Source organism: Coloeus monedula, assembly GCF_965178545.1.
Source record: "Coloeus monedula genome assembly, chromosome: 2".
NCBI lineage: Eukaryota > Metazoa > Chordata > Aves > Passeriformes > Corvidae > Coloeus > Coloeus monedula.
The window spans coordinates 80,118,619-80,136,176 of NC_138782.1; the positions used below are offsets into that span (position 1 = coordinate 80,118,619).

General features: G+C 38.9%; 1 protein-coding gene across 1 annotated transcript in view; it reads right to left on the reverse strand.

Annotated features, from left to right (window-relative positions):
* Window positions 1–17,279, reverse strand: part of FUT9 (fucosyltransferase 9) — a gene marked incomplete at both ends in the record, with an annotated part of 93,759 nt that extends 76,480 nt beyond the window's left edge. The window contains one exon of the mRNA XM_082303054.1: window positions 17,135–17,279. Within this exon, the coding sequence (XP_082159180.1) occupies window positions 17,135–17,279 (145 nt within the window). The remainder of the gene's footprint in view (window positions 1–17,134) is intronic.
* Window positions 17,280–17,558: the final 279 nt, after the last annotated feature.

The window sequence follows — 17,558 nt, forward strand, 5'->3', positions numbered from 1 at the left end:
TGGGAATAAAATTAAAAATGAAAATTATTATTGTTTGTGGGCATTACCAAGAAAAATAGGAAAATGCATTAATTTCTAAAATTATCAAGTAGATAATATATTTAATCTGTTATAGAATAATGTTGGTAATACATGAAGAAAATCCAGATGCTTACGGAGTTACTGGTTCCTGAAACTGATAAAACATACATAAAGCTAAAAATCAGATACAATCTTTTGTGATTAATGATAAAAGAAATTACTTAGTAAACATGAAGTGTAAGGGATGGAATTACTGCTACATTTTTTTCTTTGGCAAAACTCAAACAAGAACCTCTCCCGTGAAAGTGGATAATCATCAGACACAGAAGATATTAAACAATCCCTTCTCTGTCCATATGGAGGGCTCAGAATGAATGTTGGCAGCACACAGTCAAGGACCTGAGTATTTTCCAAGGGAAAATGATAGTCAGAGGAACTGTTTCCAAGAAGTGGCATGTGCTCGTGGTGCAGCAGACCTTTAGCTCTTCATACAACTGATTTAGCATTTAAAACTGCAGTAGAAGCGTGTACACCCCTAGCATTCTGCCCCCCACCTGGCTATTTTTGTTACAGTTACACTTTTCTCCCACTATTTTTGTGAGGTATAATTTGAACCTGCATTCACTCATGCTTATAAAACCTTTAGCAACTTCTGCTAGAGAAAAATAAAAAACACAGATGAAAATACTTGACCATCTTGAAACATACAGTAGAATAGGTGTGATGAATGAAGCAGTAAAATACAAAGAGCAAGACCAAATGAGCAAGTAAAATTTGCACAAAATCAAAGGCCTAGTGTGGAGCATTATGTTTATCAGAAAAAGCAGCTGCTCTGGGAAAGCTGCAGCTCATGGCATCAAGTCATAGTGAGTCATCATTACCAATTCCCCACGCCCTATCCCATAACCAAAAACCACACAGACTAACCAAAGGTTCAACTAGAAGGCTTATCTTCAGTTATGAAGCAAGACGAACAGTCAAGGGGACTACTACTTTGTGAAAGATTATAATTATAGCCGCAGACATTTCCATGCTGATTACTCACCCTGATTTAAATTCCTACTGGTGAGTAGGCACATTGATGTCAATAGTACTACCTGCTTAAGTATATGATCATCCAAGTACAGGAGGCACATTTGGATTAAGATTCACCAAGGTTAAGACTGATCAAATTATATATCAAGATAATTTCTTAACAGCTTGCCCATGAAAACTATTCCGTGTAGAAGTGGACTGATTTTATTCCTACTGTCCTTATTTTTTTATCACAAGAAGTAAAACTTCTATAAGGCAAAAAATTGCCTTTATTTCTGCACAAATTCATAGTTCTGAAAAGGGTTGAGAAAACATAAAATTACTTAAAGATTTGTCAAATTATACAAAGAGTATGTGTAAAGTAGAAGAAAATTCCATCTCATTTTTGAAGCACAGTTTTATCCAACTTCAGTGGATTCAGTCAAACTCATTATCACTCTCCAGGCTCAATCTGAATTGCCTCAATGGTACAGATTTTATTGTAGAACTGAAAAAAGAGCTCAAAAATGGTAGCTTAAACCATATGAGACTATGAGGTGTGCCCAAAAATTATGTGAATCAAAAAGAAAGACATGTCAATACTTTTAAAATTAGCTTTATTTTTTTGGTTTGGTTCGATTTGTTTGCTTTTTTTGGTATGGGATGCATTTTGAAGATGCCATCTACACTCATGATATCTAGAAAGTAAGGATTTGGAAAAACATCATCCTTCATCATCCTCTGGTTACAGATATGATTACCTTAATTAACTTCCACCTACCCTCATCTCATCACCTGAAAGTTATAATTTCTCTGATACAGAAGTTCAATTGCTCACATTAGTATATGTTCATAATTTGTTTCAGGCTAAAACATCTATTGTAACCTAAATACTTTAAACAGTATCTGTTTGCTAACAGAACAGAGAAGACAATAATATGCTTAGCAGCTGGAAAGGATTTTGCATAAAAAGTGTACTATTATTGTGTGCATATTTCTAGCTCTCTCTCTTCTTTTTTTCCTGTCTAATGGCATTTTAGATTTTAATGCAATACTATAATTTTCTAAGTTAGAGCATTAAGAGAAAAAAAATCATAGCATATATCACAGAATAATGAGATTAGGTATCACCAGCCCTTTCATGTGCCCGTAAGTGGTAGGAAAACTATGCAGCGAATTTTTAGGAGTAAAGTCAGTGTAAAGATATTACTGCTATAAAACCAGTTTTAGTTCCCTTATTTTGTGTGCCTTGTTACTTTTAAATCAGAAGTCCAATAAGAAACCAATATGTGTGTGAAAGAATTAGAGTCACCTTTCTGCTCCGAGAAGACAGAGCTGGATCACAACCTGCTGTCTCCATGCTTTTCTCCTGGTGCAAAGGCAACTTAGGGACCATAGAACAAATTCAAAAGCTCATACTCTCCTGACAGGTCTCAGGGAGGGGCACTAGCAATTCCCTCAGAGCAGGTCAGCTCCCAGCTCATCTATGCTGAGAATGAAAGTCATAAAATTAGCTGAGCCCAATGTTTATTGGTTTAGGATTTCTGTACACACAGATTGTCATTTCCCAACCTAGAAGTACTTTTAGGTGAAACAAAACAGAGTTACACTTGTGAAAAAGAGTAGTAAACCAAAATGGAGACCAGTCTCCATACCAATGTAAAGACATTTTTCTTGGCAAACACAAATTTGATTCTACACAGTCAAGACACTTTCTCTTACAAAACCCTGTGTAGCACTAATATTACAGGGTCTAACTTAAATGACATCTATTCAGCTGGCAAAATGATAATGATTGTACAGAAAGCCAGACTTGCTTCTCAGGCTTTCAGAAAAGATTGCAGCTTTATCCTCCATAGTCTTGCGGTTCTAAATGAAGTATTGCTATGTCATTAAAAGCTTCAGAAAACCTTATTTGAAATGGCACTGTGGGCATTTATTGCAGTATTTAGGTTGTGTATCCTTTTGGTTTAGGAATAATTAATGACATGCACTTGTCTACTAGCATTCAGCATGCATTCATTAACAAAAAACAGCAAAAGGACTTATCTGTAGTGTAAATAAGTTGAATTACTCCTCCAAAACTGAATATCATGATGTTCTCACTTTTTTCCTGCTTAACATGTTCTTTAACACTTTGACATAGATGTGTATACATGTAGAAGTTGGAGGGTGATCGCATTGCTTCTCAGGAGACCATATACTCTGGTCAAGCAGCAAATGGCTTGTATGAACTGTCTCTGAGATGTCTCTGAGGTTTGATGATGATCTGTCAAAAACCAAGTTAGAAACTGAAAGAACGTGGTGATCTGGAAGAAGCTTACTAAATAATGGACTTTTTAGAATCTATTTGCTATAAAAAAATTCATATGAATTTTTGTATTCTGCCCGTGAATTAAGCTGGTTTCAGCAGTGTTTCTTTACTCAGTGTGCAGTGCTGCATGAACACAGCTGTGCTGCTCCACAATGGCTTCTGTGCTGCCAGCTCAAATATCTCTGTGCCACAGTCCCCTGCTTTCACAACTGCAGGGGAGGCACAGAAAGCTCATCTGGCTCCTTTCCTGCTCTCTACACATAAACCAGGTCAAGCACACTGGAAACTGAAAGTCTTGTAGGAATGTAATTTATAGTCCGAACTAATGCTGCCATATTTTAAAAAGGAATCAGGCATATTCTCCATGGTACTCACTGAAGCTCCTCTGTGGTGCCATATAGACTCTATATAGAGGGAGGGACTCTAAGAGACAGGGGTCTAAGAGAAAGTGCAGTGATGGCTTTCTCTCTCTGAACTACAGAAGAATCCTTGAAGATTAGCTGACTTCTTGGCAGCTAAAGTTACCTGAAGGAAAAATCACTCATGGTGCATTTTGAACCACTCCAGGCCCACAACTTTGGGTCAATTATATATATTTCAAGTAAGATCATGACCCTGAGTGATAAAATACTGCTAGAAAAGATGAGAAGATACAGAAGATGAGAAGGAAAGGTGCAGATTATTACTTAAAAAAAAGGAGAAAAAAATACAGGGATTAAAATACAGTGCCATATTTGTACTTAAATTGAAAATTTATGTGGCTTCACATGGAAGGTTAGGCTGTTTTCAAATTAATTAAATACTTAACTGTCAGAGGCACACCTCTATCTTAACTCATTGACTTTAAAGAAAACTCAGGGATTTTGAAATGCAAATATTTAAATTTGGCTTTCCCAGACGTATTAATGTGCACCCAATCCACAGCTGAGGATTTGACTCTTAACAGGAAAGAATGACCATTCTGGCATATCTGTGCTTCAGAAAGAAAATACAGACTTTCCAGAAGTCACAGAGAGACATAAAGAAAGACTAGTTTGAAAGAGTAACATATAGTGGAATAGATATATTCTAGTCCAGGAAGAATCCAAGTCTATCAAAGAATTGCAAGGTACTCATCCAAAAGGAATTACACATGTAACAAAGAAGCTACATATTATAATCAGAAAAATAACATTTTCCAACCTGTTAAAACTTAGATAGATACATTTTTTTGCATGAAAACATGTTGCTTTGGGTTAGAGGAAGTCGTAAAAGATTAATAGGTGAAGGCAGCTTCCTGCCTGCCTACCGCCAAGAGATTGCAGATATTTTTGCAGACATTGAAAAAATAAATATTTGGGAAATCCTAATGCTCTTGTCAACTTAATCCTGCTTCAGAAAGGTTTCATTCTAAACAGGGAATAATAAATGTCAAGGGTTGGTTATCTTCCATTTTCCATATCAGGGAAGACTTACCCAAACATTAGAATTTCCTCTGAAATTATATCTATGATTTGAAAATTGCTCAAGGAGCATTAGGAAGTATAAATGCCTACCTGAACTTGAATAAATTACATTTTTAAGGACATCAGCAAATCAGTTTTAGTGCTACAGAAACCTATGTAAAATAAAATGTAAAAACTATATTAGATTAAGTTGAACTATCATGTTAATCCAGAGCTGCTTTCAAGGACACAGGAGCCATGAAGACTTAAAAATCTTAAACAGGAAGAGCAACTGGTAAAGGACTAGTAAAGTAAAGATGTTTTTGAGTAAATAGTCTGTCTAAACCAGCTATTTGTGGGAAGTGATATTAACTTTCATCTGAAGCCTAGTTCCCTGAACGAAAACATTTTTCTACTCCTTTGGACATTAACTTATTTTATGCTTTTGCCACTTGAATACCTTCTGACAAATGGAGACAAAGTGGCGAAGTAATGATGGAAAGCCATATTATCACTCACTACACCATATCTCCTTCGTGAAAGAAGAGAGATCTTTAGTTCCCCAAACTGGATACTAAGATCTTGCTCTAAAATGTTAAATTTATGGAATATTTCTATTATTAGTACCTTTCTGTATTTCTAAGCGTTGCTTTTTAAACCCTAAAATTGAGTACCAACTCTATCAAGGGATTTAGTTGCTGCTTTGCACAATACCAAGTTGAGCATTCAGACACCACCAACACTTTCCAGCCTCCACACAACTACAGCACAGTCCAAGCTCATGGTGCTCATGCAGCAGGCTCCCTCAAAACCTGACCCTGCCAAGGTTCTTGGATGCTGAACTTGTTTGCAAGAGGTAGCACTCTCAACTCACAGAGAGGACCACTATATTTTCTGAGACCATGCTTGCCACGGCAGATGCCACATGCATGGGGAAAAAAAAATGGAGAAGCAAGACTTTCTGAAACTGCAGAATATTAAATTCCCTCTTGGGAAACGGAGAAGCCCACTTCATCTGATCTACAGAGAGTATCAGACTTAAGATTGCCTGCCTCCCAGAAGGTTCCCATTAACCAGAAAGTATTTGTTATTTGACAGGACAACTTTTTAATTTTCCCCTCTTGGAACTATTCAGTTTGCTTTTAAATATTTATTCAGCCAAATGGCAAGCAATTCACTCCACAGACCAATGTTAGTCTGTTCTTCTGTGAAGAAAGGGGGTCAGGTTTAAGTTCCAGCTTCATTAGTTATTTAATCAATTATCCAAATTGGCAAGGTTTCAAGGGGAGAAAGTCACTGACTTCATCCCAAAATAACCATTTAGTGAGTAGCTAGAGCACATTTCCGACCTGAAAGTGCCTGTGAGTTAAATTTTTTCTCAACTCAGGAGTGTGGGTATGTGTTTAAAAGGTCATCCACCTCAGTGGCAAGTGTTCTAATTACTGGATATTTGAGCATCAATTAGCAGCATGTTCGAATAATTTTGAAGAAAAAGCAGATTGGCCTTATTTGTTTATTTTCAGGGGACAGTAGAGACCTCCCCAGTGCTGAAAGCAGATACCTTAAAAACTTAGGTTTTACGTGTATTACTGTCCCCCCATATTTCCTTGAAGCTATTCTTCCTTCTGCTTGATGATTTCTATGGTTGCCCCTCTTAGCTGTCTATCTCCTGTGCTTTGTGCAGGAAGCCTAACTCAGGGTAGAGATAGTCTTTATAAACAAAGCACCTGTCAGTTAGACATTGCAATGCTTGATGGTTGCATCCAAAAAAGAGTTAGGGTACTAAAAGGCAGAGCAATTCACTGCATCACTTTTGGTGTCTTGTCCTCACATTGGATGAAACATCTGTACTTCAGTGTTTATGAGCTGTATGAGCACCCCCCAGGAAGGTAAATGGTACAGACTGGGTAGTGGGAAACCCAGAGAACTATGTATTTTCATGGCACTGAAAAGGAATTTTGATACAGAGGAGAGTGTTAATCACTAAGTCTGTTTCAAATTTTACCAAGCTGGAAGTTAAGCACCCTGTGTAAGATTAAAAAGAGGTGCATCTATCTGTTCAGGCTTCAGATTTTGTTAGCAAAGTAAACTTATTTTTAGAAACAGGAGGGAGGGGAAAAAGAAATGGAATCAAGCTTTCTTTTAAAATAAAAGGATAAGAATTGTGCTGGTGTTCTCCTAATGACATCATGATTAGATTTGCCAGCCAAAATATTGACAGTCTGAGTTCAATTCTGCTGATTTCCTGCTGTAGTTGTGGCACTGCAACCTACTACTCCCAGAGACCGTATCAAGATAAACTGTTGGCCACACCTATAGGAACCATGATCAGAATGAGGGAAATAAATCTTTACTTGCCCCCACAATAGTGGTGAATGACTCTTCAGCCTAGCGCCTGACACAGCTGCCCAAAGAATGAGTAATTGATTGCAGTACTTAGTCCATGAGCCAGAACAATGAAATATTTACAGTTCTCAGACTTGTTCACTCTTCAGAAGACTTAGCATTCTTCTGGGGACAGAAGCAAATAAAAATTTGAAGACTAAGAACTGAGTTAAGATTGTGCAATTTCAGGACAAGGTGGTGGAGTTTGTTGTTGGAAACCTAGGACACTGCCATTTGACTGGGAGACCCGGTGTTGGTTTGCAGTGAATCCCAACTGCCGTACATTGGTGAGGTTTGAAAGCAGCCTTGGTATGCATGGGTTGGATTTCTTTTGAAGCAAAGTAAACTGGAAGCTCTGCTTACAGTCTGTACCAAATGTACTATAACCTGCAGTGGGGACAAAAGGATCTGAATTTATTAGTCCTTCAAATAGCCTCAAACTGCTTTCAGGGATGAAGTTATCAACTAAAATTTTGTCTGAGACAACAAACTGGATCTAGTCTGTGGTAAAACATATTGATCACATGCTTAAATATAAGGACCTCCACACCAGATGCTTTGATCTACTGCTTTGCTCCTATTGTGCTGAATTGGTTGCTAATACAGACAAAAACATCCAAGTCACATTTTCTGCTGCCTAAAAACCTTTACAGAGCTGTAAGTCTCTGTGTGGATTTTGCTCTTGTTCATCACAGATAATTGTTAATGAAAACTTCAAATTTCCCCCATTTTTTTTTCTCCTTAAGGTAAATAAAATAACTTTTCAATAATTAAATAAGAAGACATAATTGGGGAAATGATACAAAGGATAAGATGGAAATTAAGAATTGAAATAAAACAAATATGAGGAACAAAATGCAGGAAGAAAGTGTCACAGAAGTTAAGGAAATGTTAAGTAATGACCAAGAGGGAATGAACTAGAAAAGAGAACAGGTGGTAAAGAATCAGGAGGAAAATACTATTTTGAAGTAATACTTTGTAGAAAGCTTAAAAAAAATATACATACCATATATATATAGAGAGAGAGATATCATTTTGTATCCATTCAAATATATACATACCAGTAGGTAGCTATCTAGACTGATCTGAGACTATCTTCTCAAGTCTTTACCAGCCTTTACTCATTGCTGGTGAAGTAGCCTACGAATTATCACATATTACCTCCCCTTCATGGCATCAAAATTGTTGCCCATATTTTGGGGAAAATCAGTGCTAAACCAATTTTGTACTATATGAGGAGGCATGGCTGGGGCTGGGGGATTGGGAACTTAGAGCCTTGGCTTCCATTTGTAGCTGTGCATCTCTGACCTCCAGGGAGGGATAATTCTGGAGTCATTTTCTTCTACTTGTCTGAAAACTATAGATAATCCATAACCATTTCACAGCATTAAGCACTTACAAATACAGAGCACAAACATCAAAGTTACTTACTCTATAGCAACCCAATGAAAGGAACAAATATCTGCATAGTAATGTGAGCAAAAAGAATTACAAATTAGGCCAGTCCAATAAAGTTCAAGAAAAAGAAGATCACTTCATAAATCCACCACAGCAAATTGCTCTATTGGGAAAAAAACCCCAAAACTGCTGAGTTTCAGGGAGGAGGATTTTAACCAGGTAGGGTGCCTGAGGAGATCAGCTGCTGTTGTGCACCAGGAAGAACAGAAGTATGTATTTATGTGTATGCACATATTTATATGTATATATATATTAATATTCCTTTATAAGTGTGTATATATATATATGTATGTATGTGTATATATGTATATATACACTAAAGAATTATATATATGCATATATGTGTGTATACGCACACACACATACATACAGACTAATTATATGGTTAAGACACAGAGATTAGACTACTGCTGTTATATACCTTAACACAGAAAGCTACAGGTTTTCCCAGTAACATCTGATGGGATGTGATATACTTCCTGTAGATCTACAGCTGCATGAAATTTTTTTTCAGGGAAGAATAAAAGACAATTTCATATTTTTTAACCAAAAAACCTCTTGGAATTGTGCAAATTTCAAGAAAAATAGTTTTGAAAGAAGTGTATTTTTCAAGTTTCTCTTCTGACATTCCTTTCCACTGCAGTGTCTTTTCCATCATAAAGAAGTAACAAATTGGTTTGGTTTGATCATAATCAATCTTTTAAATTTATCTGCCACTAAGATTACCTAAAGCAGAATTACTGACTTAAAAAAGATCCACTTCTTAAACATTCAATTTATGGTTTTGTTCTTTTGGAGAACTGGTGAAACTGTAAAATTACCATAAATTAAATCATGTTTTCATATAGCTGAGCGCTTCATTGATAACATAACAGACTCTACTTCTCTCCTTTTATTGAATTGAGTTGATTCATTCATACTGTAGTTTGCATGTACACACACACAGCAGCCATCTTCCTATTTATTTCAATGACTGCATGAAATTAAATTATTTTCAGACTCATGCTGGATATTACCAACAGTATAAAAATTCTCAGCCTTGAGTTTCATAGCAGTGCTGCTGTGTTTCACTCCAGTGCAAGCAGTTTGGCATTCCTTCCCATTGAATATTGGTACCATTTGCCATGCAAGGCTTAAACATCTATTATCTGGAAAGATCTATAAACCTGATGTAATTATTGCTGTTAATTTTTTTTTTTTTTGTTATGATTGCTTTAAAATACAGATGCTTTAATCTATTTGCACTTGCCTTCCCTAGGATGTCTGTGGAAAGAAGACCTTTCATCTCAATGGGGCCTCAGGAAACACACTTCTAGCTATATGCATTTTAACTGCCAAAGTATTTTAAGTGTCATTTTGAAAATTTCTCTTTGCTTTCTCTTTAAATATTCTTTAGTTTGAATCTCAAATGCTGTCAGCTTGCTGCACGTGGGCATGCAGGCCAGTGCTGAAGGTCCAGCAGGTCAGGAAGCTATGTACAGAGTATCGAGGCTCAGTGAGGTCAAATCATTGGAAATTTTGGCTGTGTTCCCCAGGAAGCTCTGTTCGGGAGGCAGCTGGTCATTCCCCTGCTCCCCAGGCATGCTGCCCAGACAGGGTGGCCGACAAGCATCTGTAGGGAAGGCATGGAGACCATCCAAGCAGTGAAGTTCAATCCTTTCCCTGAGCTCCTACCTTCCAATCCTAATACCAGTCCTAATACCGAATGTAGGACATCAGCTGTCTCTTAGTGTAGCTGGTTGAGGTGAGTGTTGTTTGTGGCAAACATTTGCACTGGAAAGTCTCCTAATTATTGCAAGTTCTAGAATTAGGAAACTTGTTATGTTCCCAAATGACATTTGTTGGATACTACTGCATTTTCTTTCTCCATTCATCTAAATGAGGTTGCTTAAAAACTCTTTAAAAGTCTGGTAGCTGCAAGAAACTAATTAGCATTTGTGTCAGAGCAATCTAACTTCATTATGCTTAAACGTTGGCCTTTAAACTACAGGTATTTAGAACTGCTGAATAACAGTCTTAAGCAGCAAGTTTGTGAAAAACTTCTATTGTCAGCTTAAATAAATCATAAAATCAGTATAGCCTAGGTTGATAGCCTTGACTGATAAATTTTATTCCAAACATAACATACAGGCAATAATTTGATTGCTCTCTAAGTGTAGTTGGGTGTCCTCTCATTCCATTTAAATGCAATACTCAGCAGTAGTGGCCGTAAAATATTTCCCATTTCAAATTTTAAATTGCAGAACTATGTTTTTCTGTTTTTCAAGTTAAATTAGTGGTCTTCTATTACTGACCCACACTAATGCCAATTCTAATTTCAAAGCATGAACTATTTCCATTGAAAAATAATCTTGATGGAGAATTCCAGATCAAATTCTACCATAAGTTTTACCCTCTCCCTCTAACACAGGACTTTCACTGCTTTGCCATACAGCAAGGACTCAATTCTGATAAAGTGAAAGTACTTGTCATATGAGTAACTTGATGTACACAATTAGTCAGTTTATTGGAATACACACATGCCCCAAGCTCTGCATCTATACAAACAATTTTGGGATTGGTGCCTTCATTCACCACAACCTCAATTTTAAGGAAGGCATTTCTTCTCTAGTTCAAGCCACTGAAGAATCTTTACTGAAATCCTATTCTGTCAGAATATGAGTTCCCCTCACTTTGCTTCCCAGAATTGAAATAATTTTGCTGGTTTTAGTTTGGAAGAAAAACCTCAAAAAATGAAATATTTAAATTGTTTCTGATATGCTAGTATGTGCATTACAATATTTTACCTTTCAGTCTATCCAAAACATTTTGGTGAAGAAACAGTTTTTTGAGGACTTCTAAATCTGTGTCTTTAATTTCAAAAGGAGATACTTGAAATTTGAAATGTCATGCTGATAAACAGAGAAAACTGTTTTTGTTGCTTTGTGAGCCTGCTTCACCCCGTGGTGTCTGGCATGGTCTCCTTGCCACCTGCATCCATCTGTCCTTGGTTTGTAATCTGCTCTGGGTACTGCTGTTGGTACCTGACTTCACATGATGTGGTGACTCATTTGAAGAAAGTCTTTGAATATACAGGGAGTTAACACTGCTTAATTATAAAAATAAATGCTCTCAACAAATACAAATTGCTCCCCTCCCCACCCCCCAATATTCCAAAATTTAAAAAGCCCATACTCATTGCCTCAATGAGAAAAATAATTTTGAAGAGAGCATATGTTTTATGTCATCGTGACCTTCAAAGTTCAGACCTTATGGATCCCTGCCTCTCACCTTCATTCTAACACTGGAATGGGAAAACAGTCTTTCCTGCAATTTCAGCTCTAGCACACTTTCTTGGTTTGAAATTCTTGTAGTAGCTGTCCTGGATAAACTAAGAGGAAGAAGACATCTGTAGAAAAGACAAGAGACCTTTGAACTGATGGATTATCAATTAATTTTCAGTGTTTGTGGCTTTCCTTAATTCAGTAGCATTATTTACATAGTAGGTTTGGACTGTAGCATAAAATGATTACAATAGTTTTAAGCTGATTTTTTTTTCCAAAAGAGTACTAGGCTTAAATTAGACAAAATAATCCATTTTACGTAAAAATCCATGATAAAAACCAGATGTTCATTCAGTCTACACTTGATTCTACATTTACGTTTTTAATTGATCTTTTAGTGGCAGATATGGGGGGGAAACCCAACACCCCAAACATTAATATTGGAATGTTTCAATTTAGCCAGGTAGGGGAGTGTATGGTTAAATCATTGTTTACTGTCAGATGAAAAATGCGGCATTATGTGGTAAAGAAATACAAATCTATGAGGCTGTTTGCTCACAGATTATATATGTATTCCAGAATCAAATACCTGGCGTAAACAGTCTGTCTACAAAATAATAAAAACCAAAACCAACCAAACAAAAAAACATCAACCCAACCCCCCCCCAAAAATATCTGTGAAAGCACTTTTTAGAACAAATGAATAATATTTGTGTGTTGTTAATTCATTTCTCTCTGCCCCAGTTTCTGAAATACAAATAAGTACTTCCAGTAAGATATCCTTGAAGAACTAAATGTCTCAGGGGACTAGTAATCACATTTTTGGAGCCTTTCACCTCTAGTTCACTGATTCAAATACAGCGAACATGCAGCAGTGACGGAAAATCATTGAGATTTGAAAGCTGTTTTGTGGCCTGTGTGAAATGAACTGGTATTTCACTCCATTTCTTAGAGGATCTTGAGATGGCACTTGGCACTTCTGAAAGCACTGATGCTGTGCTCCTTGTGGGATCCAGTTAGGTCCCATGGAGTCACAACCAGGGCTGGTTTCTTTGAGGATGACAGAGGATGAGGTTATCAACCAAAATCCCATTCCAGACAACTTTCCTCAGTACACCGCTCTCTTGGAGCAAATTGGTCCTTAGCCACCTGGAAGATCTTGGTGGGCAAATATTTTCTCCTTGTCAAGAAGCCAGCCAAACCAGGCTGAAATGGCAGATCATTCTGGGGTCACCACACTGCACTGTTGCTTCCTGTGGTCCACAAAGACTGGGCGAAACCAGTTTTATTTTCCATTCTGATAATTTAGTACTTTTCATTGGCATTAAATATACTTAATTTAGGAAGAAAAACAGCAGAAAAAAGTTTATTTCTGCAGAAAGAAATTACTATATTTTTTGAGTGCAAGGGTGCCTTAGTTTCTTTCTTTAGACAGAGGTTCATCCATAGTTAGGAACAATTAATAAAATGTCCTTTGTCGAGATAATACCTACTATATTCCAGAAAATTTGTCTGACAATAATTTTTTCTCATCAGCCACAAATTAGTTCTGTTTCCCAGTGAAGGCCTTACATTACCTTTTAAATGATTTAATCTCCTTTATATTTGGGAATTCACAAAATTTACATATATTTTTATGAAAATATAGTAATTTTTTTGAAATATTTAATATGTTGTATTAGGAGTTTCCTCAGAGGAAAGAAGGAAAAGTCTATCTTTATTAACCAATAAATATAACACAGGGAAATTAAAACATTAGGATGTCATGTCAGCTATATACATTGTCTTCTATGATGTCACATTTGATTTTCTTTTTTTATGACTTTGACAGCATCATATTAAAAATTTGATTGCACTGTGACAGTACAGGCTTTGAATTATTCAGCTTATGAGTGCAGTCTTGCAGGAAGACTGTTTTGTATTTCTTTCCATTCCTGAAAAACTGACATTTAAAAAAATGTAAAAAGAAAGGGAAAATGGTTACTAATAACTAATTAATAACTTGAGCTTGGCAAAGGCAACCTCATTTTAATAGAATATCACACAAATTAAAACCAGATTAACTATAACATGCAGCGTATTTCAAAAGTCACTTGAAACATTATCCTCAGGTTAACATTTTGGCCCAGAGAAATAGATGGCAAGCCTCCAATTCATTTTCAGTGAAGTCAGGACTTCCTTCTAACTGAAGAAAGCCCATACATTTCTAATCTGATTTTAGTAACTATCACTCTGAATTCTTGTGGTATTTAGTTGAATTACCCATATCTTCTCTTAGCATATACTTGAGCTTTTAATGTTTACTGAAATCAATGGGGCTTTTTCCATTTGACTCCCTTAAGGGAGTCAAACAAAGTTGGAGTCTCTTGGCTAATTTTTGCCACTCTTTCAGGGTTTATACTGTACTTTTTCCCATGATGACTTGTTTTTGCCAGCTTTCTTTTTTGTTCCATTTTAACTCTGTTAAATAAGTGCAATCTGTATCAAATAACTTCATTTGTAACCCTTTTCAGAGCGTCCAAATTTGTCTTTTCCTTATTACAACTTAAGGTTATTTTTAAATCACTAAGGATATTTTTAATCACTAAAGATAGACACAACTACCCTCCATCTCGATTAAATTAATCTAGTCCTTTCATACCAGAACCTTTAAGCGAATAATACTATTTTAAGAAACATGTTATTCCCACTCCCTAATATGAAATTTTAGTGGTATCAAATATGAAAATATCATTCAAAGTCAAACCTTGTTCCAGTAAACATGACTATTATTTGGTCCCAATAGAGCTGCCCCTAGAAATACATGAATTATTCTTTCCCACAAGAATTATCTCAGCTGAGCTCTCTGGGTGGGTAAGAACTATAGGCCTGAGCACTGCTTAGGAGGGTAAAGTGTGGAATATTCCATATGAGACATAAAATAAACCCTTCCAGATATGATAATGGGGAAAACGACAAATGATCTTTTCATGTCCTGGTTCCTCAAAAATGGATAGCAGGGATGTCTTTGATTCTGCTCACAGCAGTGCCTGGGGAGAATCTCAAACTGATTTAGCTGGGATCAGAGTCATGACCAAAGTTATACTAAGAAAAGTCCTTGCATTCCCTCAGAAATATCTGATGTTTATTCAAGGATTTAGTCTGTCATTAAATATATGTATTTTGCTGTTCTTTGTCTCTCCTCCAGCATCTCTAAATTCCAGCTCGAAGATAACAGGAGTTTTCATTATAAGCAGTGAAAATTAGTTACGGATCACTTACACTACATTATTTTAGTTCACGTATTTAACCTAAATCTAGCCTATTTCTATGCATGAATCACCCTGGGACAGCATTTTTTCATCCTTAAATAAACATTTACACATTTGTGTTGCTTTCCTACTGATAAGAGAAACTTATTTCAAAATGTACAATTGGAAACAAGCTATCACAATTCAATAACATTTCATTCTGCAATATCAATATCAGTCTTCAAATATTCTGTCATAAGTAAAAATGCAGGAGGCAACCAGGAAAAAATCCTCTGTCCTTATCATTTATTGCTCAATCTCTACCCAAACAAACTCTGGTTGAAGACAACAAATGGTATCTATAAAAGTGCAGAGTAAAAATGGCAAAGTAGTATAACCCTCTACCAATTTTATGTGGTTTTAACATCCATCCTCATCAATGGTTTCAGGGTTTAAACAGTGTTTCCAAAAACCTGACTAAACGGAAATCAGAATCAGTGTTTCCCTTAGAACTATATGTGTTTTGACTGACAACAGGCTGACCATTAAAAATGACAGAGAAACTTACTTCCATAATAGCCTTTAAATCTTATCGTTTCAGACTGCCAGCAGCTGTGGCAGGTAAGATGTGCTGAAACCATTCTGACTCTCATAGAGATTCCTCTTCGCATTGCAAGGAGAAAACTATCATCCTGTGACTTGTACAGTAAAGCAAAATCTACAGAATTACAAGTTTTTGCAAAGGATGTGCTTTACTTGTATGTGAGACCACTTGAATCCCTTTACCCTTTAGTGTAATGCAGGACCAAGGGATCCTCTGTAAGAAACAACAGTATGAAAAAGTATCAGTGAAACACATGAAAAAGCACAAGCCACAACCAAGGAAAAATTCCGACAAAATTTAACAAAATGCAGGGATTGGGTGTGGGGGGAAAGACATTTTCCCCCAGACTCCTCCAGTCATAAACGTTATCACAGCACCAGCTTCTGGAGAAGGGAGTGAAGATTGAGTGTGAATCTGATATTTGTACTTGTTGGCTATTTGGCAAAGAGGCAAGAGGCTGCCTTTTTTTTTTATTTTTTTTTTTTTAATTGAGGCAGTTTCCAGGTCTTTAACATTACTCTGTGCCAGAGATAAAAAAATAAAAGAAGCGGGGAGCGCTGCTGCCATAACAACCCTTCGATAGGGAACTATTGGGATACAGATAGTTACTATACTAGCTACCACCAGCCGTGTGCATCATGACACATAAAAACCAGAAAACCCTTTTCAGACACAGCATCCCGTCGTTTGCACTCGCGGCTCTGAGCAGCGAAAGCAGAGCAAGCACAGACTTCTACCCGCCCCCGTCACTTTATTTATTTAATTATTTGGGAGGGAGGGGGGGGATGTTAGAAAAGTCCATTTGAGCGCTGAGCCCTGCCCGAAGCCGCCTCCCGAACCCCGCGGGAAGGGCCGCGCTTCGCTTCACCCGGCGGCTCCGGGAGGAGGACCGGGACCCTCTGCCACCTCCCTCCGGGGCGACTCCGGGGAAGCCGCCAATTCTGCTGGGTCCTCCTTCCCCACCTCCAAATGGTCCCTTGCAAAAGTTAAGGCTCTGCCCCCTCCCCGAGCCGCCCCGGGCGTCCGGGGGTGCGGGCTCAGGGGGCTCAGGGGTCTCCTGGCCGCCGCGGGGGACCGGGGCTGTCGGGGTCTCCGTGCACCCTTGTGCGAAATCCCCGTGGGAATGGACAGCGGTGCCCAGGAGGGGCAGCAGGGCGGGAGCCCCTTTCCGCGCATCCCGGCGGAGCCGCGGGGACATCCCCGCTGCCCCGCGGACCTTCAGCACCCGCGGAGGGGGCGGGAGCGCGGGCCGGGACCCTCCGGGCTGGGGCAGGGGGTGAGCGCGGAGCCTCCCCCGCGGCCCCCCTGCTCCCCCAGCGCTCATCCCGGGGCGGCTCCGGGATGGGAGGCGCGGGAGCGGAATGGGGGGGGATGCAGGGCAGGTGCTTTTCGGGGCGAGGGCTTAGGGCCCGGTGACTCACCCGTCCGAGGCGGGGGCTGCGGATGGCGCGGCGGCGGCGCTGCCCCCGGAGCGCGGGGGGCGGCGGGGCAGGAGCAGCAGCGGGCGCGGGAGCAGGGGGGAGCGGCGGGGCCCGGGCTGCTCCTGGGCGCGCTCTCGCTGCCCATCCCCGGCGCTGCCGCCGTCGCCGCCGCCGGAGGAGGATGCGAGGGAGAGTCAGCCCCGGGCGCGGGCACGCGCAGCGGCGGAGCGGGGAGGGGGGGGACCGGGAGCGGCGCGGGGGCGCGCAGCGCAGGGGGAGCAGCTGGGAAGCTCGGGCGCTTGCTCTGGCAGCCCTCTGTCCTTCGGTGCTTCCATCCCTTCGTCCTTCAGCCTTCATTTTCTCATTCTTCTACGCCGTCTCCCTCCATCCCTCATCCCTGCATCCCGCATCCTCCCATCCATCC